The following is a 22,532-nucleotide window of genomic DNA, read 5'->3' on the forward strand; positions in this document are numbered from 1 at the left end:
GTGTCAAATTGAGACTGTTTCATAACCAGTTAAAAACTCCTTGTAGTAACTTTAAAGTCGAAAGCCATGGGGTTGTTAAACTCAAAGGCGTTTTATCCCCTCGGGAGCATGAATGTGCTCATTAATTTCATTGCAGTACACCTACTAGTTTGTGACGTCTTGTGCGAAGTTGACATTTTGTCCTGAAGGGCGTGCTAAGAGAGAGTTGGTACAAAGTAAACTGCCCATTAGTTTTTGAAGAATGTTGTGTTAAATGTGTCCTCATGGTGGCCATAGGAAGAAAAGTCATTGAGTCACTAATAACATTAGGGACAATGAGAATTGTCTGATGCCTTGTCATGTACCAAAGTGTTCAAAAGTTCATTTTAAATCACTTGTTCTGTGGCCCATGGCCTTTCAACACATTTCATTGAAATCTATCACCTTTTTTTCCAGGTATTCTGCTTAAAAAAATAAAAACAAATGGGAACATAAATCTTCATTCTTTGTGTAGGTAATCAACCTCAGGGGACCATCAATAGTATTTGGCAAGTAGTTTTCTTGCTCTGTACAAACGTATTAGGCGAACAAAAACAGGGTGGCTAACAGCAAAAATATAACCATTTGGAGACAATGCTCTTAGATCAACAAGTTCACATCTTGCATCCAAGCATGCAGTGACACTGGCATACTTAAAAGAAGAAAGAATAAAATATCCTCATTACTCAGCTAACCCATAAGATCTGGATCAATGTTTGGCCCCATAATGGTCCTTTTGGAATAACTCTTAATTTTCATCTCCTGTTGATTAATTATTAGTGGTGAGTATTGATAACTATTCAGAACAAGAGGGTTTTACATTCTGATTAAAGGTAGGATTAAAATCAGAGGCAGCCATTGTTACCATGACTAGTCAGAGATTATATATTACATCCATCTCTAACATGTCAGTCCTTAGTCAAACATGGCACCTTTATTCCCACATCATGTCCCCATTTCTTTCAGGCTTAGGTGGGGTTTTCCTTTCCTGTACCCACTCAAGATGTAAGTAGCCTAAGGCGAAGTACTTTTTCTTTTCCTTAGGAAAATGGGAAAAAAAGAAAAGGAAATCACTCATTTGCTCATTTGGGTGTCCAACAGCTGAGTTTCTGTGTAAAAGATATCTTTATTTTCTTTCATAGTAGACTGTGTGGCTGGATGACTCAGAACTGTAGTTGCTCTATTTTTAACTTCAAAGATGACAACTGGTCAGCATTTTTCCTAATTTGCCTCAGTTGCCTTTCATTTTTCTTCAACGTGGATGAGTTGTGGTTTAGAGTAACAGTCTGATGATGTCTGTTTTTTTTTTTTCATCTGGTCTTTGCTAGGTCAATGACTAAGGCATGATTAAAAGCCTTGGGGGAAGGGGAGTTTCACTGGATACAGGGCACACATGCAAACACACATATAGAGTCCCACCTGGGAGCTGCATAGCACAGTCACAGACTTCACTGTTGGCACTGATAAGGTAATTCAATCCAGACAAATGTGGCCTAGTTGCACTTAGATATCCAATCTGGATGTAGAGGGTTATAAAAAATTAAACAGCACTTGATCACACATTTTGTGTTTTTGCCAAGTTTAGAAAGCAATTTAAAACAAAAGTAAAAAATAAGGTTTGAAATGTATTTTTTCCCCTGTGAATACAGCCCAACCCAGATTAAAACTGTCTGGAGATGCTCCCTTGCCTGCCAGCTGCAGCTGTAGTTTGGGTGTGGTTATGGTCCCCTGTGCAACAGACAACTTACACCTATGTGGCACCAGACTTCTGTATGAGACATGTAACCCTGTATTGCTACCAAGTAGGAGAGGCTTAGAGGAACAAAACTCAAGTTAAAATCTGGTTTGGTAAACTTTGATGACTCAGACTTTCTGCCATGCATTGCAGAAAAAAACTGATGCTAAGATCACAGTCAAGTTAATTTATTTGTCAAGCACATATACAAACGCAGTGGACAGAGGACTTGCTGTTTCCATACTCTGTTGTTTTCATGTTTCTTGAGTGGAGCTGTTGCTACCACACAAGTATACAAAAACAGTGTTTACCGCTTTGCGTCATGTGATAGGAAGACTCATTTTTAATGATCCACAGGCCCCTGGGTGGACTTAGTGTATATATCTGCATATACGACAGCTGCTTTCTCTGTAGTTATTTAACTTGAATCAATTCTACTTAGTAAAGCACACCAATCAATGCGTTCTATTGATTATTCAGTTAAGGGGAGTGCACTGTGGCTCAGTTATGTGGCTTTTTATGGGGAAGTCAAGTGTCATCTCCACAGGTATTACTCATGAGCACTGGGCTCATCTAAGAGTCTACTGAAATGGTCTTGAAAGGCTGGATGTAGCCACTGCAGATGCTGCACTTGACCTGTGAGCCAAATTGATACATGAGGACCCCTTTATACAGAGTTTATATGTTGTAACTAATGCTTTTATTAATGGTTGATAGTCCATTTAGTAATGCTTATAGATCAATTATAAGCCATTAATAAGTACAAGTTTCAGGTTGCCAGGTTGTGGAGATGACTTTCTCATTTGCTATGCCATAATCAGAAGTAAGTAAGGCATGACCCTTTATTAATGACCGCTGGATTAATTGCCATGAAATATGGCACAGACATTCATGGTTCCCAGACGATGAATCCTAATGACATTTGTGTGATCCCTTGAATTTTCCACTAGCGTCACCATGACGATAACGTTTGGTTTTGGGAGTGAAATTTATGGCCAATTATTGGATGGATTCCCATTTGGTGCAAACATTCATGCTCCCCTCAGGCCGAATTCAAACTTGGGTAATCCCTTATTTTGCCATCTAGCGCCATCATCGGGTCAAACTTTTGATTTGTCCAATATATGATTTGTGACTTTGTGTTAAGTGCTAAATTAGCAAATGTTAGCATGCTAACACGATATAAAAAAAATGGTGAGCATGGTAGCATACTGACATTAGCGCTTTGCTCAAAGAACAGCTAAGTAGGCCTAAGGCCTCACAAAGCTACCAGCATGTAGACTCAGAGACTTGTTCACAACCTGGCAAAGCATTTAGTAAATGATTTAAAGCAATTAATTACAACTTATAACTGAAAGTAAGAGATGCCTTGTTAGAAAGTGGTATGCTGTTGTTATAGGCTATTTTATCCCAATTTCAAGGTACTAAAAAATGTTGATTTTAAAGAATTTCCATCTCACCATATAGATGACTCCACTGCATTAAAGAGCGATTATCTCAGTGCTTTTTTTAAACAGTGGTCAGTTAGTAGATGAGTTATTGGTTTTGACATGCACCGTTTGCTCCATCAGGGCAGTCTGCCCGTTTGTCCCCCTCCACGTGCTCAATGGGGTGGAATATGTCCGCATGAACCCGTGAGGCCATCTGGTGTCGTGGAACAAGTGGTATTGCCAGAAAAATTGAAAACACGAACTTAATCCGGCCTCACCAGTCGCCTCGCATTCCGGCTCATGCATGAAACCATGTCTCTATCTGTCACATACGAGAAGTTGGGAGAACTACGCCTCCAAACTCCCCCTCAACGCCAGGAAACAAACCGCTATGAGACCAAAGAGCTGCAGTCACATATTTGGGTCGCAATGAGCAGAAATCAGCCCATATAAAGCAACATATGCGCACAGGAGCGCGCTGCCAGCCGTGCGTAAATGCCCAACTTGACTGAACGCAGCACTAACAGATTTAAGACCCCCACCCCACCCCCTTAATCTTCAGACTGAGATTATTATGATTATTTGTAGTGACTGATGGATGCAAACGGATTCAGTGCGGGTTGATGAATGAGTAGGAGGATACAAAGAGCTCTGTGAGTCGAGACATCGCCGCTTAGGGATGATGTGGAGGGGAGGTGGTACAGTACAGAGGAGACGAGGGCGGGGTTTTCCCTCCAAGACGGCAAACTAAAAGAAAATTGGCTTCTTGCAGCCGGCGCATGTACTGTAGAGTCTACGGACAAACACACAAGCCTGCACAGAGAGGAAGGGAGGAGTGAGGGTGGTGATGGAGGTCTGAGGATCGGCTCTTCGCTCTTGATGTCATCTCACCTCCCCTGTGAAGCTGTGAAGCATTTGATCCCGTTTATATAAGCCGCAGCTGCTGTGTGTGTTTTTCTACATTTTAATATCCCTGATTGCTGGCCGATCTGTCTACTGTACATCCATCATCATCTGTGTAGCCATGTCGGACTCTGAGGACATGACGGAGTTCGCCAGCATCGTGGAGCGGATCGAGCGGGGCGAGGTGAGTCTCATCCGGATGATTTACGGTCCTTCTGACAGCAGCGGTCTGTCTGCCAACATGCTCCGATGGCAGCAGCGCAGGGCCGGCCTGCAGGGCTGTCAGGGGATGGAGAGGGATGCTGACAAACCCAGACCACTGCCTATTCTATTCTGTTCTAGTCTAGTCTATTTTAATCGTATTCGTACCAACACTTTCCATTCATCGATATCACACTATATTGTATTATATTATACCACTATACACACTTCTGATATTGTAACATGATCTGAGATATTAACAGGTTTTATTGATTGAATTGCCTATAGTGAGACCCACACCTATTCTATTGTATTGTTTCTGTAACAGTCTCTGCTACTCTAGTCATATGAATACCAAACCTATTCAGTTCGATTCAATTCCATTAACCACTGATATATGATATTAATATTATATTATTAAGTAATGATGTGCTCCCATAATTCTGTTCTACACTCTAATCTAATATTGTAATGAGCATAGACCCTAATCTGTTCTATTAATTGAATAGTTTATATATAGACCCACACATACAGTATTCTATTAATATTCTCTTATATTCTTTTCCTGTAAAATATTTGAGGTGTCTGTCTATCTATCTATCATATGTCAGGTGTGTGCCTCTGCTACTCTAATCATATTAATGCCAACACTATGCAGTTAAAAAATATTAATATAATCTTATATATTAGCCTGCCCTGTTGTATTATTTTACATTATATTATTAAGTAGTGATATACCCCCATAACTCCCTTCTGAGATTGTAAAAAGATCTGAGGTATTAATAGACCCTTTACTGTTTACCCACACATTCTTTATTCTAGTCCATTCTACTTTATTCTCTGTCGAGGCGTTGTGGCTTTAAGGCATAGGCTTCTCATCTATTCTTAGAGGGGGGAAAAAACGTGAACATAAAGTGTTTAATTAGAGGCTTCAGTTGCTGAGTGTGTTGGTAGTTAGATAGTGCTGCAGGCAGATCACAGACTCCTGTCAATATGTGGGACACTTGGCAGCAGCTGTGTGTTGAGATGGGGCACCGGGTTACTGAGGTGTGTATGTGTCTGCATAGGGAGGGGTCTTTACCCATTTCAGACTGACAGAATATGTTGAAATGCATCTCTCCTGCTCACACAATCTCTGACATTCATCCATGCATGCATGAGCTGCGTGTGTGTGTGTGTGTGTGTGTGTGTGTTTCATGTGTCTGATGGGAAAAAAAGAGCAGATTGTACACGCAACTGACTCAGTGGCCAGCTACAGTTGCTGAATTCAGTGATATTTTAAAATGTAATCAGGCTTGTCTTGCACAAAGAGCAACGAGGTTTACTTTAGTGTCAGAATGATCAGAAAAATAAAGTGGCAGTATATAAAACACAAAATATAACAGTAGTCCTATTGTGAGAGATTCTTTGTTATGTCTCTTTCTGTATGCTACAGTATCAAAATACATAACAGCACAACAAGAGACTGTACAGACATTATGTGCCTTTGAGTATCCTTTTTAATCCCACTTTGTGTTGAGTGAGTGTTCTAAAAAGTGAATATAATATGTCACTAAATCTGTGTGAAACAGTAAAATACATTCATTGGATTTGGGCCAGGGCTACATAAGTCTGTGGAAATGCACCAAATATCATACAGTTGAGTATTAAAGTTTTGATTTGTCAAATAATATTTACATAACTTTCTCCGTTTAATGTTTTGTTGCATGACCAGAAAATGAAGCCGATGGTGAAAATGTAAGAAACCTTTTGCTCTGAGAATGAAAACAGATCACATACTTTGAAAATGGTGCAGAATTTTATAGAGCCATTTGGATGTTTTAGAGGGCAAACAAACACACATCCTCTCCCCTGTGTTTTGACTCCCATGGGTCCTACAGGTCCCAAAAGGCGGCACCCACAAAATATTCAAGGAAAATGTTTTACTGTGGCAAAAAGTAGATATTAGATAGAAATCTAGACATGGATGGAACCTCTGTTGCCTCCAGTGAGATTGATACTGTGGAGGTGCAAAGGCCCTACTGTAACTGTCTGCATGGTTTGCTGCCAACAAATGCTGTTGGAAAAGTGAATGACTCAACAGAGTCCTAAAGATGGCTGCAGTGGCTTCAGTGACTGTGCACACTTTGGCCAGTAGATTGATTCAAACATTTCATCCACTTCATTCTGTGCTGCTGCACAAAGTTCTCTATACTACACTTTACTTCCTAAAGAAATGACAGCTCCCTCCCAAACCCCCCCCAAAGCTGTTACATGGTCCATTTTGTTCTTTAACCAAAACATTGTTGGGTTGACCTGCTAGGGGGCCCCAGTGTACAATAAAATGAACTGCAGCAAGCGATTAACAGATCATAAATCCCCTGAAATAATGAGAGGGACCCTGACATTAGTAGAGACTGTAAAGTGAACAGAAGTTATAACTTACACGTGCCTCTTTTATAAACTATAGAAACCTTAGGGCCGAATACAGTAGCCTACTGTCAGAGCAGAGACTCTGTAAACGTAGGTAGCCTATTTTATATAAATGCTAAGTAAGATTGTGTGTTGCCCTTGAGAGCTTTTGTTTTAACTTTAGATTTGAAGCACTGATATATAGGTAGCCTACATGTAGACCCTTCGATCACCACTGTTCTCAGCAGACCAAAACAACTAATGGACTGTGAGTCAACCACACTGCCACCCTCCTGCACTTCTGTCTTTGCAGTGTGTACTGCAAACACTTTGTTTTTTGCTGCTACAAGTGCAATAATGGTATTTCATGTTGCTAACACTGCCATCTGTATACATACAATTTTTGTATTTCATTTTTTTATTGCCAATTCCTTGTCTTTTCACTTCACCTTTGTGAGTAGTTTTGTTTCAGTACAATCATGCTTCATGACTCCTCTGACTTTGGGGATCCCATGACGTTGCCTCTAGCGCCACCAGTAGGTTAACATTTGTGGTTCAGAAAGAAATATCTCTATATAACTAAAGAAGTTCCCATAATCATCAGCTATATTTAGTTTATGTTGTGCTAATTAGTAAATGTTAGCATGCTAACACACTAAACTAAGATGGCGAACATGGTAAACATTATAGGCTACCTGCTAAACATCTGCATGTTAACATTGTCATTGTGAGCATATTATTCATTCAATATTTATCCATTCAGTATTTATTTCTTTGCACTGTTTGTATGTGTTTACAATTTACAGAAACACTTGACTTGTATATATGTTGTTGGTCTTTTTTTTATACATGTATCCTATGTATTCACCTTTTTGTATGCACATAATAGTTCTATGTTTATTTTTACCTATCTTTGTTCAGCTTTGTTGTCCTTGTTTTTAGCTGTATGTCTGTTTCTTCCTGTAAGATGTTCTTGGAACTGTGTGTTAGTACCAGTGAAGGACTCAGGCTGACTCAGATATAAAGTATAACTACTACTATTACCTCTGTAATGAAAACACACAGGGAACTGTTAACTATTTAACCATTTAGAGGCACGCAGAGTCCGACACATTTCCTAGCATGTAGGGCAGCACGTTTTTTTCCACTGGAAGGGCACCCTAGAGGGCACTTTATTGCGTTTTTTTGCACATTAGACCACCATAGAGGCCACTATATCATGTACTATCTACAGGGGCATCCAAGAAGGCACTTTTGCAGCGCCCCCGCCCCCCCAGTCCACCAGTGGTTAGTACATTGAAAGCAACTTAAAACCGGAGTCAAACTCCTTATGTACACATACTTGGCCAATGAAGCTGATTCTGTGATTGAAATAAGGAAGATAATGCAGATTTGGTTGCATGCAAAATAGTGCTGACTCCCACAGACGCCTGATAACAGCAGCTGAGTGGGAGACAAGCTGGATTGATGACTTCAATAAAGTTTAAGAGGAGCACATGAAGGCAGCAGCAGTTCCTATGGAGATTCAACCCCCCTTCTCTCTCTCTCTCTCTCTCTCTCTCTCTCTCTCTCTCCCCTACTCCTGTCTCTCTCTCTGTCTCTCTCTCTCTCTCTCTCCCCCTCCTGTCTCTCTCTCTCCACCCCCCGTGTCGGTCCGCCCGCGTGCACTGCAGCAGTGAATTGGCTGCTGATTCACACCAGCGCTGCCACTCAGCAGCGTCACTCTATTTAAATTCACTCCGCCGTCGCTGTCGGCATCGTCTACCCGCGTCCGACAAATTGTGTTTAGCCCGAACAAAACAAAACAAAGAAACGCCGTCAAGGTTGTTTTTTAATTCACACATACGGGCTTATATTTCCTTCCTCATCATGTCTGCAGAGATGAGGCGTAGCAGCACAACTGCGGTAAGTGGGAGAGGATTTCTGGGAGCTGGGAAGATGATAAAAACGTTTTTCGACTCGTCATTGTTTAACAGCCTGTAGCTCCTCTGCTGTGCTCATTAAGAGACCGGACTTGGTTAAAAAAATACCCTAAAAGGTTATCTACAATTAACAGAGCTGTAAACTGCCTGCCAGTGTGTGTTCATTCATTACTGAGTCGAGTCATTGTTTCATTTTTACGGAACAGCTCGCTGTGAGCAGGCTTGTGGGACAGCATTGTTTTGTCTGTTTCTGTTTAAACTTCCTCTGTCCTTCAGGGTATTGTCTTTTAACACGTGCGGAGGCGATTTCTCCGACATTAATGTTTGCTCAAGCAGGAGGAGCATAGACTTTATTGGGATGTTTTATCACACCACCTGAAATACGTGAACTAATCAGTCGCTGAATATTGGAGGGCAGTTTTTGGTGTGGAGCTTGTAGGAACGTTTTCTAATCGTCGTTTCAATGTTAAAACGTGAGCTGCTGGAACCTTGTGTTTTACTGTTTTGTCTATATTTAGCCGGGCATAATCCTGTCTTATGTAATGTATCAAAGACATGGTAAAGACACAGTGGCTGGACGTTACTGTGACTGTAGCAGTGCTACAGTAAAGTTGAATGTATGCCTACGTAGGATAAAGAGTGACTCTACCTGAATCTACCCATCCAAAAGGCCGATTTTCCCACCTCACTTATCCAGCAAAAATGTTGTTTTCACAGCTTAAAGTGCAGACAATAGGCCTATTTTAGCAGCATCTAAAATGTGCTAATAATAGGTTATTGTTCCAAGAATCAAAGGCCAATCTTATGGCAGGCTGAGCTGCGATGCCTTCTGTTCTTTCAGTGTCCTCTTCATTTCTTGTTCAGTATGTTAAAGGATGACAGCTGTTGTGGTGGTGCCTCGTGCAAACATCCTGGCTGTAAAAGTACAGTTTAATGTGTGTCAACATGACTGTAATCATCATGTCTCCGTTACCAGGTCCCGATCAAGAACATCGAGAGGGAGCTGATCTGCCCGATCTGTAAGGAGCTCTTCACCCATCCGTTGATCCTGCCCTGCCAGCACAGCGTCTGCCACAAGTGTGTCAGAGAGCTGCTGATGCTCAACCATGAGGACTCTTTTGACGCCAGCTCTGAGTGCTCCATGCCGGGCAGCCCCAGGTCCAGGGTGCCCTCCCCCTCCATGGAGAGGCTGGACAGGCTTGTGAGATCAGGTGGGTCTCGGGGTAAGAAACATATATATATTTTTTCCCCTGTAGATTGAATAAATGTGTTCTTTACAGGAAGGATTTTATTTTGTACAGATTAGTGCAGCTGGGTGGATCTCACATTTCTCCAAGGTTTAAAGCATTTCACAACAGCGTGTTAAGGCATTAGTAGGAACAGTGCTCGAGCCTGATTTATGTGAGCTGATGGGAGCTAATAATAAGGCGATCGTTTTACAGGAAATGCAAGTATCAAATGCATCCCAGGCCATTTGCAATAGATTCCAAGGAAGGCAATATGTATCAGTAATGGCAACTTCCTGTTACATTGTCTTCCTCCCAATTCCTGTAACTTCAGTTTTTAGTTCTGCTGTCATCTCAGTGCCTGCATTCAACAGGTTTCAATGGCTGAATCCTGAGATTTACCTCTATAGAAAAGACAAAAGGCTTAGAAATAGCTCTCAAATAAGGAAATGCGTGGTCACAAATAGAAACTGAAGGGTGCGTTGGATTACCTAACAAACAAAAAGGGTAGTTCCACTGTGAAGAGGATTTCATGAGCCAATAAGCAAACCTATAGCCAAAGCAAATATAGGGTTGAGAGTGAGTAAACTTATGGAAACTCTGAGTAAGACAAAAAAAAATGGGCCAAGCATTATTTCATGAAATCTGGGTTTTAATGTTGCACAGACACCTCCCCTCCGCCCTCTCTTGTCCTAGATAAACAAGAACAAACATAAAAATGATTTAATCATTTTCCAGCTCAGCAATAACATTGTCAGTCATCACCTCTTCTTCTAATCCTCTGCTTTTACAGGCTTCATTATAGAGATAGCAGAGGAACTTGACAAGCTGTAGTTTTGTCTACCAAGAGAAAAGAAATGTTGACAAGCTCTCTCAAGCCCTAATTGTCTTCGCTGTCTGCCTCTAATGGCCCAGGGGCATCAAACATCCCCTTCAATAATGCAAGCGCTCATGTATTCATTTGCAAATGTTTCAGGAACAGAGAACAGAGTAGCTATCATTTTCACTTGCACTCCACCTTTAATCGGATATTCGGATATACAGGCACGTGTGTGTGTGTGTGTGTTATGTACACGACTGAACAAAATACATCTGTAAGCTCCTTTTAAGGTATTTTAAACTCTTAAAACCAAGCTGGGGGGGGGGGTAGCAAAGTTAACTTGTCACAATATTTCTAAGTTCTCTACTAAACACATGGCACTGCTGCAGCCAAGCTTGAGCAGGTCAATGTCTAAGTCTTGAAAACCACACGGTGGGACACAAGGCCGCCTTTCTGTCTTCTGAGAGCTCTGGGCTACAGGCCATTTCCATAAAGATGTCGTCTCATTTGTACTCTTGTCCACTCCTGTTGACAAAACCAGAGCTGTGTCCGACTTCCATACTACATACTAATTCTAAGCAGGTTTTGAGTACGTAGTGTGCTCATACTGGAGAAGTGACAAAAATAAAGTATAGTCAAGTATGTGTATTAAAAATATTTGATTTTTGAGTTAACTGTTGATGTACAACTTTTGTAATGCACAAAGGAAAAGGAGGTGCTACTCAATGATGGTGAGACAGCCACAAAAATATCTAGAAAAACAATATAAGTATTACGTTTTTGGAACATTCTGCTTATTTTGGTATACAAAATAATTAATATTTTGTACTAACTGCGAAAACTGTATAGTATGACAGTTGGTTTATAGTTCATACTGTATATATTTAGAACATAGTATGGAACTGGGACACAACTTTTGATTTGGCAGAGTGGATGTAAATAGCCACTATCACTGGTATTAAATGTTTTACTTTTAAGATTAATAGATTTAGGTTAGGTGCTTAAGATGAACGCTGATGCATATTCAGTTAGCTGAGTCCCAAATCCACACTACACACTTATTCTGAGCATGTTTTGAGTATGTGATGTGTTCATACTGGGAAGGAAAAAGCATACTAAAACACTTGTGTGTGTTGATGTGGACTAAACAATTCAAATTAATTGTGGATGGTGGTAAAACAGCAGCACCAGGAACACTCTTTTTAGAAAGCAAAATAAGTATCTTTGTGAAGTTAAATTGGAAGTAGCAGCTTGATGTCCGATGGTACAAGTATTGTATAATTTATTAGTGTAAAACAGTTAAGTATGATGTTTTCTTATATGCTAACTGCAAAAAACAAACAAAAGTACTACAAAGACTAATATAGTTCAGACACTATACAGTTAATGTGTCATTTGGATTTGGGACACTGATTATTCTGACTCAAGTGATTTCCTTGAGTCAGAATAGTTAACATCAAATATGTCCAATCAATGGCCCATATTATATGAAACTGAGTGACATTTGGTGTTACCTGGTATCCATTAACAAAGATGCCAAGTAGCCTCAGAGCAGCACTGGGAGTCTAAACCAGAGGACCAGAGCTAAAAGGATCCCAAGAGTACAGTGAGGTGAACAAGTTTTTGGGAGCTATTCAGCCATTCATGGTTCAAAACCACTGAGACCAGGCTCTCGAACACAGCCTCCCTCATTCAGACTCCCCACATTAACCTGAATGAGTTCATTCTTCACTGGCAGGACTGTATCTGTTGACGCAGGGAATAATCAAATCCTGCTTTTGAGTAAACAAATCTCACGCTTTGCACAAGGACAACTCTCGTCTCTGTCATTTCTATATTCTCATTCTGACTGATTGTGAATTGATGCACATTGTTTGTTTGAAGTAATTTAAAACTTAATTTCATTTACAGTTAATTTTTTTTTCTGTCATAAAGAAACTAAGTTCATTTAGTCAACATGAACTATTCACAGGTTTTGTACAAGTGAAATTCCCTTAGGGATTATTCATTAAGGTTGTTCCTGTGTTAAGTGCATTTAATCAGCTCATTACAAAACAAATTCTCTCTGCGTTAAGAATATTTAGGAAACCTCGAAGTACATTATGAGCACATTAATTCCCAGACAGAACAACCAAGTAATTCTGCAGACCGCCTCCAACACTGGGAGATCAGATCATTGGTAGCCATGGTGACACAACCTGCCTGTAAGGAATGAATGAGGGATTAGGTGAAGCGAGAGAAAGAAAAGACTTAAGGCTATATTTATCAGTGTGCAGCTTGTCCAAGCTTCGCTGTGCTTGGACAGAGGAAGGCGGTTACTAAAGCTTCATCAGCAACGTTTCTCAACTTCATCTTATTTTATGTTACTGGGGCTCAAACAGAGCATGATGCATTTATGTTCGACAGCTAACTCTTGACAAGTGCACTTTTTAAAGTTGGTGTAAGCACTCTTAAAGGAATAGTTTGACATGTTGACATATTCTCAATCGTTTTCTTGCCAACAGCATGTATGTACGTTAAATACTAAGCTACAGGCAGGAGACGGTTAGCTTAGCATAAGGAGACTGAAAGTCTCGCCCCCCTTAGTTACTGTTGCTATGCCTGTCAAGCTTTATGTTGTTGCACGGCACATACGCTTCAGCTGCAGCTAGCTAGCTAACTATGTTAACGCGAGCTCTGTAAGTTGGTTAGACAATGCTGTCTCCAGCTTACTTTTTGTTTTTTTTGTTTCCAGATGACTCGTTTTTTAAAACAGGAACACTGTAAAAGGGCCTTTTTAAATATGCATTTGATGGCTACATACAAGATATCAAGATTTAAGACTGAGGCTGAAGCTGCATGTCCAAGGGGAGGGGTTTAGTTAACGGTCAGTTAACACACACATCTAGTTAGTTTTAATCTGTACCAAAATTGAAGTGTAAAAGGCTGGTAGTAGTGCTGGTAGGAGGATGTTTTTACCTTTTGGACAGTTTCCCTCTGTTTTCATACTAATTGAGCTAAGCTAACCATCTCCTGGGTCTAGCTTCATTTTTAGTGTACAGACATGACTGTTTCTCTTCTCATCTAACTCAGCAAGAAAGCGAATACGCATATTTCCCAGAATGTCAAACCTATTCCTTTTTTAATGAAAATTGTAGACCAGAGCCCGATGGAAGATATCTGACGAGTACACTTACATTGCAGTAATGTGAATGTTTTTTGTTTTTTTTTACACCCCCCCCCCCCAAAAAAAAACAAGTGCACAAATAAAGAGTTACTTGTACTTTAACTGTTACATCCTGTATGTGTATTTTAAACGCTCTGTTTTGTATTTTACTCTGAACTGCATTATTAGATTTTATTTTTTAACTTAAGTTTACTTATAAGTTGGCTTTGTTTCTCCAATGTCATGATGAATAACTGGTTTCACACGTCTCTTCACTATATGTATTGTTTCATTTTTCTTGTTGGTCTCACTTCACTTCTCTGTTCATTGCTTGCAGCCACAGTGCGAAGCTCGTTTGGAAGTCGAGGTAGACGCGGGCTCCGTGTTTTGAGTAACTGTAGTAGTGAGTACAGTGTTATTAGAACCTCTGTGAAACCCTAGTTTGGTTCTACCTTTTCTCTATTTAGTGCACTTTAGCCCTGTCATCATGACCATACAAACTCGCACTGTTAGACACTTAATGCCTAGGTAATAATAGTTGAAATTAAAAGGCATATGCCCCATTTTAAAAATGTCCACTGAGCATAAAAGTGGTCTGATTTATAAAAAATATAAAGAAAATCCAGATCCAAGAGGCATTTAAAGATGCTTCAGGTTATTTTATTTTTTTTCAAACTTTGGTATTCAAGTTTTAAGTAGCTCAGGAAAAAATGAGTGAAAGCAAAGGAAAGGGGAACAGTGAGAACCTTAAAGCAATGATGAGTCAGCATACAAGGAGGCCGACTAAAAGAGGAGCGGCATCTGGCATGGAGAAAAGTATGAGTCGAAGAGAGGTAGAGTCCTAGACGGGGAAGTTGGCAAGTGACAAAAAGGAATCGATAGGAAGCCAAGACTAAAAATTGTGATAAAGGGGTGAGGAGGTTTCCAAGGACTTGAAGTGGGACAGGAATGTGTGTGTGTGTGTGTGTGTGTGTCTCTGAACATTAGCTAAGCTTTGCATTAATTTCGTAAAACATGGTGGCAAGTAAAGGCGCTTTGAGAGGGGGTAACTGTTAATCTCTGTTGTTTGAGTTAAACGCACACACGTACTGAGGAAAAATCTACAATATGTTTGGGCTTGCTAGGATTCTTAACTGGCTTTTACTGACTGATATCTGTATGCCTTGGGGTACTGTTTAATGATTGTCAAGTGAAGCATAGTGTTTGAAAAACAGTTTATAAGAGCACAGACCTGTCTCAGCCTACCTCTAATCATTTTGGGCAAGATGAATTGAGAAGTGTCAGATTGCCGGCCAAGTAAAACAAGATTGAATACTAGTTTTGTTGGCCAACGGTTATTTGACATGCTCAGTGGATGTTTTTAAGAATTTTTATTTTTAATTCTCTTCTGTGTTTTTAAAGAGAAATGTTTCTAAGAAATAGCCTCTCTATACTAATCCCTTCAAAGAATAGACAATAATAGGAGCTACCTGGAAATAAAATAGAATAGCAGCAAACAATTAAGATGTGGTGTCATCAATAACAAAATAATCTTTAAAAAAGAAACAGGAGGAAATAAGTAAATTCAAACCTTAAGTGATTTCTCAGCCTTGCAGAGAATGGATTAACATTGGATTCCGATTTTGTATTTGGATAAGAAATGAGGAAACACTTCCTGGATTTGCTATTTATTATTTGCTTTATATACAAATTAGTCACACAAATCCCCCTCCGGCAGCCACTGACAAAACAAAACACAATATAAATGTTGGATAGTAAAATAACATTCAACAAGTCTAATTAAACAGGACTTGGAAAATGAAATGAGAAACTCTGCCTGAATACTATGCAAGATTCCCTCAACTGTGTGACAATATTTATTTATTAAAAAAAAAAAAAAATTCAATGTGCATACATGATCACGTTTAGAGTATAACTTTATTGTTGTGACTGACTGAAACATAAAAATGCTTCATTAGTTCAAGCATCAGTGTCTGTAGATTTGTGTGGGGTGGGGGGGGACCAAGCCCCCTCCTTTTTTTTTTTTTTTTTTTTTTTTTTTACTCCGCAATGACTCGCCAGTTTCTGCCCTCGACTCTGCCTCCCTCTGCAGATCCACAAATCAACACACACGTACGCTTTGCTGCAGGCATCTCCTGTCTGCTTCTTGTTCGCCCACACCTGCTGCTGACTAGAAAACCTGAGTCAGCCCTGCAAAAACTCATTCACTGGTTTAAATATGAAGGCTTTCTGCCAGATTTCTCCTTTCATCCAATGACTTAACTTGTCTAGACCATGTCACCTTCCTCACCATCATAAGTTTTTCATCACATCACACCACAATGTTATTAATTTCCCCTTTTGTCATATCAATTCAGGTAGGAAGGGTAATCAAAGTGTTGCAAACAAAGCTCAGTAGTTCAGTTTGTTGTCAGATCAAATTTAGCCTCCAGGTATTAAACTGTCCCTGCACTGTCAGTCTGCACTTCTGCTCACATCACACGGCATGCACATGGCTACACATATCACAGTTTATCTGTTTGCTCTTCTGCCACTGCTTTTCCCTCAGCTGTACAGTTTTCCTGTATTTCGCTTACCTGAGGAGTGTTTGATTTAATTTTCAGGTCCTCGGAAACGAAGTGGAAATTCTGGCTTTCAAACTGAGATAAATCCAGCACTCCTTGCTTCCCCTGTCCCCCAAAAACGTGAAGCAATATTTCTGTCATTTATTTTGCCGTGTAGTGACTGCAGTTTTCTTTATTTGAGTGTGTTGTAACAGTGTTTTGCAGTCCCCATTGCTTGCGTCTGTGTTGTGACTTTGTGTAACAACTCCTTCATTTCCACCTCATGTTGCTGCCTTGTTACGATGCTGCTGCATCAGTAACAAGCAGTGTTGTGAGAAACTCTTGAAAGCACTGTTGCTTTAAGAGGAGTTTTGTTGTCGTGAAAATAAGTGATGCATTGAACTGGACATGTGATTTTTAAAGTTCAATTGCAGGACGTTATTATTTAAAACTTTTGCTTAAGTTTTACTTCACACACTGTAATTCAGTTACATCGCTTGATTTAATAATGCTGTTGCTTGTCATATTTTTATTTCCTTGATCACTCATTTAAAGAAAAGAGAATTCCTTTTGTCCAGATCATTGTGAGCACTTGAATACTCTTCACTCCCCTGGTAAATGTTGACTGAGTTGCAGTGTAAAAATTGATCTCTCATACAGTGTATTCTCTAAAAGCTCCAAGGATGCCATCCTCCCCATGACTATCCTGTATCTCATCACTCTTAAATATGCCCCAGTGCTCTTGGAAAGTCTCTCTTCCTGGACTTATTTCCCTGTATGACGACTGCTCAATAAATTGCCTGTGTTGATGTTTTGCTCCATACATCCATGTCTTTATGGAGTAGTGGTCATTGTGGAAATGAAGCACAAAGGGAGACGTACTGAGGCCCTATTTGTGAAAGCTTGATATTTCCATGTGTGTTATCAAAGGCATTTTTGCCTTAAGATCATACTTGGCAACTCACGCAGATGATGTAATGCTGCTTTTGCGAATCTTGGCCCAGAATCTGTTGAACACAAACGGGGGTTCACATTTTTCAAAGCCCCTATATGACTCTCTTGGAAACAATCCCTTCAGTGTAATTTAAAGGACATTGTGGTTCACGTGTCAAAATGGGGCCTCAGACAAGATTGGAAACTGGGTGACCCGAGGCTATGAATCTATATCTCACATGATCTTTTCTCACTTCTCCTCCTTCGCTCTCCTCCAGGGTCCATCTCATCCCCGGGGTGGCGCAGAGGGTCTGTGACTCCCCGGGTCACCACCATCCCATGCCCCGGCTGCCAGCATGACATCGACCTCGGTGAGCGCGGCATCAGCATGTTGTTCCGTAACTTCACCCTGGAGAACATCGTTGAGCGCTACCGCCAGGCTGCCCGCGCAGCCATCGCAATCATGTGTAACATCTGCAAGCCTCCGCAGCAGCAGGAGGCTACAAAGAGCTGTATGGACTGCAAGGCTAGCTACTGCAACGAGTGCTTCAAGCTGCACCACCCCTGGGGCACACCCAAAGCTCAGCATGAGTATGTTGGTCCCACCACGAATTTTAGGCCCAAGGCAAGTACCGTCACTGCCTGGGGAAGGCTTCATTTTCTCTATTCTCAATTTCTGTTTTTTCCTACAGCCTCAGGATTTTCCTTCAGTTGGACTATGAACATCTGTCACCAAAGCTGTCGCATGAGAACATTAGCATGTATAGATTTGTCATTGCTCTGTCTCTAAATGATTTAAATATTGGAAATGTTTGGAAAGGAATCAGATGTTCAGTGAATGCAAGCAACTGGAAATCTGTCACTTTCTGGTTTTCCTGATCATTAATTGCTTAATAGCTTAAATCATACAATAGAAACATTCACGCAGATGTTCCCACTCTGACATAATCTAATCAGAAAATATGAGGAGTTTAATTCATTATATTACAGTTTTCTCTACATCTTGTCCTGTGACTGCTGAATTGATTGGAAATCTGACAGTCTGATTCACTGATCTTAGAATACTTAGTATTGTTATAGTATTAGTACTAAGTCTTGTTGGCAACTTTGGTTACTGGTATTGTCAGTATATTTATTGCATTGCTCTTTCATGTCCCTTTTTGTTGATCAAACAGCTAAATGCTGTCTCGAATAAATTCTGATGAGGCTCTTGGCAGTAAAAAAGTGCTTATTTAAATTCTATTTTAAGACACTTCAGGAAATGGCTTGCAGAGAGCTGTCTAGATGCTTTTTAAGTTAAGGTCATCTTCCTGTTTCACTTGAGCTAGTTTTTGATCACTGTACAGTTACAAGGCTGTTGAAATATATAGTTTGTGTATTCTGTTGCGATTTTAACAAATTATTGTTCTGTTAAATATCTCAGGTGCTCATGTGTCCAGAGCACGAGATGGAGAAGGTGAACATGTACTGTGAGGTCTGCAGACGACCCGTGTGTCACTTGTGCAAGCTGGGAGGATCCCACGCTAACCACAAAGTCACTTCCATGAGCAGTGCCTACAAGATCCTCAAGGTACCACATTCAGACACTTGACCCTTTGAGGGGGTCAGTTTAATACACTGGAATTTGATAAGTTATCTGTGATGACTAATGAGTAATTTGGAGTGTAACACAATACTGGTTTATGATAACAAGGATTAAAGTGAGCTTGAAAACAATGCCACTGTTGACAAAGAAATGGAGTCATGGCCAAGCAAAGCAGCCTTGAAATGTGGAATTATTGATGGTTTTTACACTGAAATTGCCATTAACAACTATTTTTTGTGATGATATTAAGATATGGACTGATAATCAGTAGCTTTTAATTGTACAATTTACAAGGCTTTTTCATCACATGTTGCTAAACTCTCTATTAAAATATCAGATTTAATATTTTTTAGTTTACATAAGGATCCCTTCAAGGCAGATTTATTCTCTGAAGTTCAGACTAGTGTCACCAGATTTACAGAATAATAGCCTTTTGATGAGTAATGTCTTCCCATTCAGTGGGATTAGTGTTGGGTCCTAGCTAAAGTATTTAACAAAGAGCAGGTTTTTTTGTTGTTGTGGTGTACCACCCACTGACTGGTCCCTGAATCTCTCATCTCCTGGTGTAATATTAATGTCTGACCTGTACCTGTGCTGGCATGCACCAGACTGTAGATATCAATCTCTTTGTTTGGAAACTGAAACCCAGACTGGCTAACAGGATTAAAACTAATAGGTCTGGTGTGTGGTCATCAGATTTTTGCCACTTAGTAGAATTAATTTCAATCAGTTTGAGTGTTTGGTTTAGCTTATGAGGAGACAAAAATGTCAGGAGATGTGTTCTGGGTTGGCTGCTATGACAGCACTAGGCAGCACAAAAGAACATCAAACCTTTTAACAGAATAAGTTTTAAGTGAAATCTGTCAAATGGTAATTTAATCTTGTTGCCATGAACACTCCAGCTCAATGGACTTGATGCTAGGTGGTTCAGCAAGTCGAGGCAGAACCAGTGTGAAATTCAATCTGCTGGTCTGTGTTGACACGAACACTGGTGCTTAATATTTAATGAGACCATTTGTTCCCTATGATGTTGTGTGCATTGTATCTTCAAATTGTTGGAAAATGTATCAGATGTCCTGAACAGTCCCAGAATCCTTCATCAGCCAGAAAGGTAGTGTGGGTTTTAATTGCTTTGAAAAGTAATGTCATATCATTGTGATACTATAGTGAATGTTGGCTCTCACACTGAGTCACGCAGGGTCACACAGGGCACTCTGCATATGTCCTGAACTTTTAAAAAAAATTGATAAATCCCACTCTATTCCTTTTTTAAAATGGCATATCCCTTCTGTAACAGTTGTGTAAGTTATATCTTCTTATTTGTCATCTTGCTGTGTCAGTGTTTCAAGAACTTAGGAAACAGACTGTAAATGCTGCTGATCTTTTCTCTCACCAGGAGAAGCTGGCCAAGAGTATCCATTACCTCATCAGCAAAGAGGACCAGGTCAGGACTCAGATTACCGAGCTTGATCTGCTCATCAATCAGACTGAGGTGAGAGAGCTAACTCGCGCTGCTGCAACTCCAACATCCTTTTTCACTCTGCTCCAAAAGTTTTACAGCATGCTCTGCAGGATTTTTATTTTTTCAAATCTTTTTAATTCATTCCCCCCCCCCTTTTTTTTTTTAAGTTGTCATTTTTCTGTTTTTGATGATGAAATTGCTCTTTAGTATTCACACTCTTTGCATTTCACTAAGCATTTAACACATCAACAGGCGAAAGGACTGGATTTGGTGTCTCTTCAAGCCGTTTTCTTAATCTATGAAATGTTTTCTGTTTTTAAATGTTTATTTTCATTCTAATTTTCTTAAATTTTAAAATTTTAGACCCACTCCTTTTAACAGTTTTTTTTTTTTTTTTTTTTTTTTTGGGAAACTTTCTTTTATTGGTATTTTCAGGTTAAGAACAAGAAAAAGAACAAGGGTTTGTATGAGCCACACAATAGTACAGAGCAGGATTTTTCAATTATCCAAACAGGTTACCTCCCCCAATATATGTACTCCATTTTTTTCATATATATTGTTCAAATTGTAGTCTTAGGGAAAAGGTCGATTTCTCCATACAGTGAATTTCGTTGACAATTGCGATTCAGTCGTCCTTTTGATGGCGGGTTTACCTACAGCCGCTTTGTGATGATTTTTTTTTTTTTTTTTTTTTTTTTTTTTTGGCTCGCAGCCAAAAGCACCTTTTTATAAATATGTCATGGGTCATGAGTTTGTTCAGGATTTTGCCCAGGTATAATACGACAAAAAAGCAGCCAACATCTATTCCAAAAATGTTCCTTATTTCTTTGGCAATCTCCTGCCAATATGAATGGATTAAAAGGCAGACCCAAAACATATGAAAGTGATCAGCCGTTGATTTACCACACTGCCTCCAACATACATCCTGTCCCTGAGAACCCCGCTGAATACGTTTCAATTTCGAGCTCACAAAGTATCTTATGTTTTTCCAGCAGAATTATCGCCAGGATCTTGAGTTGGTAGTAGCTTGACCCTCCCAAATATCATTCCATTCATCCGCAGATATCTCCAGGCCAGATTCCCTCTCCCATTTCTGTTTAAGAGCTCTTAAATTCTGCCTTAACCCTTATGAAAAAATTCTAAATCAAATCTCTCATAGCCTTGAACTAATTGATTTGTTAGTTCCAGAAAACAGAACATATGTGTTAATTCCTGTACAAAGCGCTTTTCTTACAGACTACAAACATTTATGTAGCATTCACCAAACCAGTCAGTGACGTTGAGGAACAATCACACATTGTCTGTGTAGGAATAAGGAAGGTCACTAAACAAACAGTATGCAAACCACACAAACAAGAAACCACAGGATTTGCCTACAAGTTTCCTCATGCGTGTCTGAGTTTCAGCCTCTGAGCTTGTTCCCCTTTCACTTGGATGTTGGTCCTTTAATGGGTAGGGTTAAATGTGCCTACGCTTTTGGTGTTTTGTAAGTATGTGTGACTGCTATGTTTGGGATGCTTTCTTGTATTAAACACGCTTTCTTGTTGGTTGTTTGTGTGTTTTTTTTGTTTTTGTTTTTTGTTTTTGTCCATTAATCTTTCTCTCTATGTTGTATAATGTGAACTTTTAAGCTTCTGCTTCACTGAATATTACTTAAAAGTGCGGGTGACACACAGTATATCTTAAAGCTTTTAACTGTGTTTACATCAAACCTGTCAAACCAAAGTTTTTTTTTTTTAATACAATAAAACCACAATCATGATGTCAATTAATCATAGTTGAATACAGTAAACCTGTAACTGTCTCTCTTGCCTCAATATTGTAAGGGTGGAAAACAAGGAGAATTATCATCTTAAAAAATGCTTATAGTACATGTGTGCATTTGGGCAGGGATATATGAACGGAACATTTTATTTGCTTTGTACCAGTTGATAACAAACGTTTTTTCTTCTTAAAGGAAAATGGCCAGCTAGCAGAGCGTCAAGCAAATGAGCACTTTGAGCGTCTGTTTGAGACTCTGCAGGAGAGGAAATCGGAGATGCTGAGGTCCATCGAACAGTCTCGAAACAGACGCCTGGACCATCTCAAGGCCCAGGTATGAAATACCAGCACTGAATTACATTTTTTTTTTTATCCTCTACATAAATGTATGCTTCCTTTACTCATCATATTCTTACCTGTAGGAAAATAACTCAAGCTTGCATTTAACCCATGAAGA

The 22,532-nt window shown here is 39.8% G+C and overlaps 1 protein-coding gene across 5 annotated transcripts in view; it reads left to right on the forward strand.

Moving 5' to 3' along the window:
* Positions 1 to 4,008: 4,008 nt before the first annotated feature.
* Positions 4,009 to 22,532, forward strand: part of trim36 (tripartite motif containing 36) — a 34,303-nt gene continuing 15,779 nt past the window's right edge. Inside the window, exons 1-8 of one of the 5 annotated variants that reach the window (XM_044195590.1) lie at positions 4,009 to 4,270; positions 8,560 to 8,583; positions 9,577 to 9,811; positions 16,395 to 16,475; positions 17,546 to 17,892; positions 18,691 to 18,837; positions 20,249 to 20,344; positions 22,272 to 22,409. In XM_044195590.1, coding sequence (XP_044051525.1) covers positions 4,208 to 4,270; positions 8,560 to 8,583; positions 9,577 to 9,811; positions 16,395 to 16,475; positions 17,546 to 17,892; positions 18,691 to 18,837; positions 20,249 to 20,344; positions 22,272 to 22,409 — 1,131 coding nt within the window. In that variant the 5' untranslated portion in view covers positions 4,009 to 4,207. Of the gene's footprint in view, positions 4,271 to 8,344; positions 8,584 to 8,947; positions 9,074 to 9,576; positions 9,824 to 16,394; positions 16,476 to 17,545; positions 17,893 to 18,690; positions 18,838 to 20,248; positions 20,345 to 22,271; positions 22,410 to 22,532 lie in introns of those variants that run through there. The other 4 variants (XM_044195585.1, XM_044195586.1, XM_044195588.1 and 1 more) reach the window with 4 other exon arrangements.

This window comes from Siniperca chuatsi, linkage group LG5 (assembly GCF_020085105.1).
Source record: "Siniperca chuatsi isolate FFG_IHB_CAS linkage group LG5, ASM2008510v1, whole genome shotgun sequence".
Taxonomy (NCBI): domain Eukaryota; kingdom Metazoa; phylum Chordata; class Actinopteri; order Centrarchiformes; family Sinipercidae; genus Siniperca; species Siniperca chuatsi.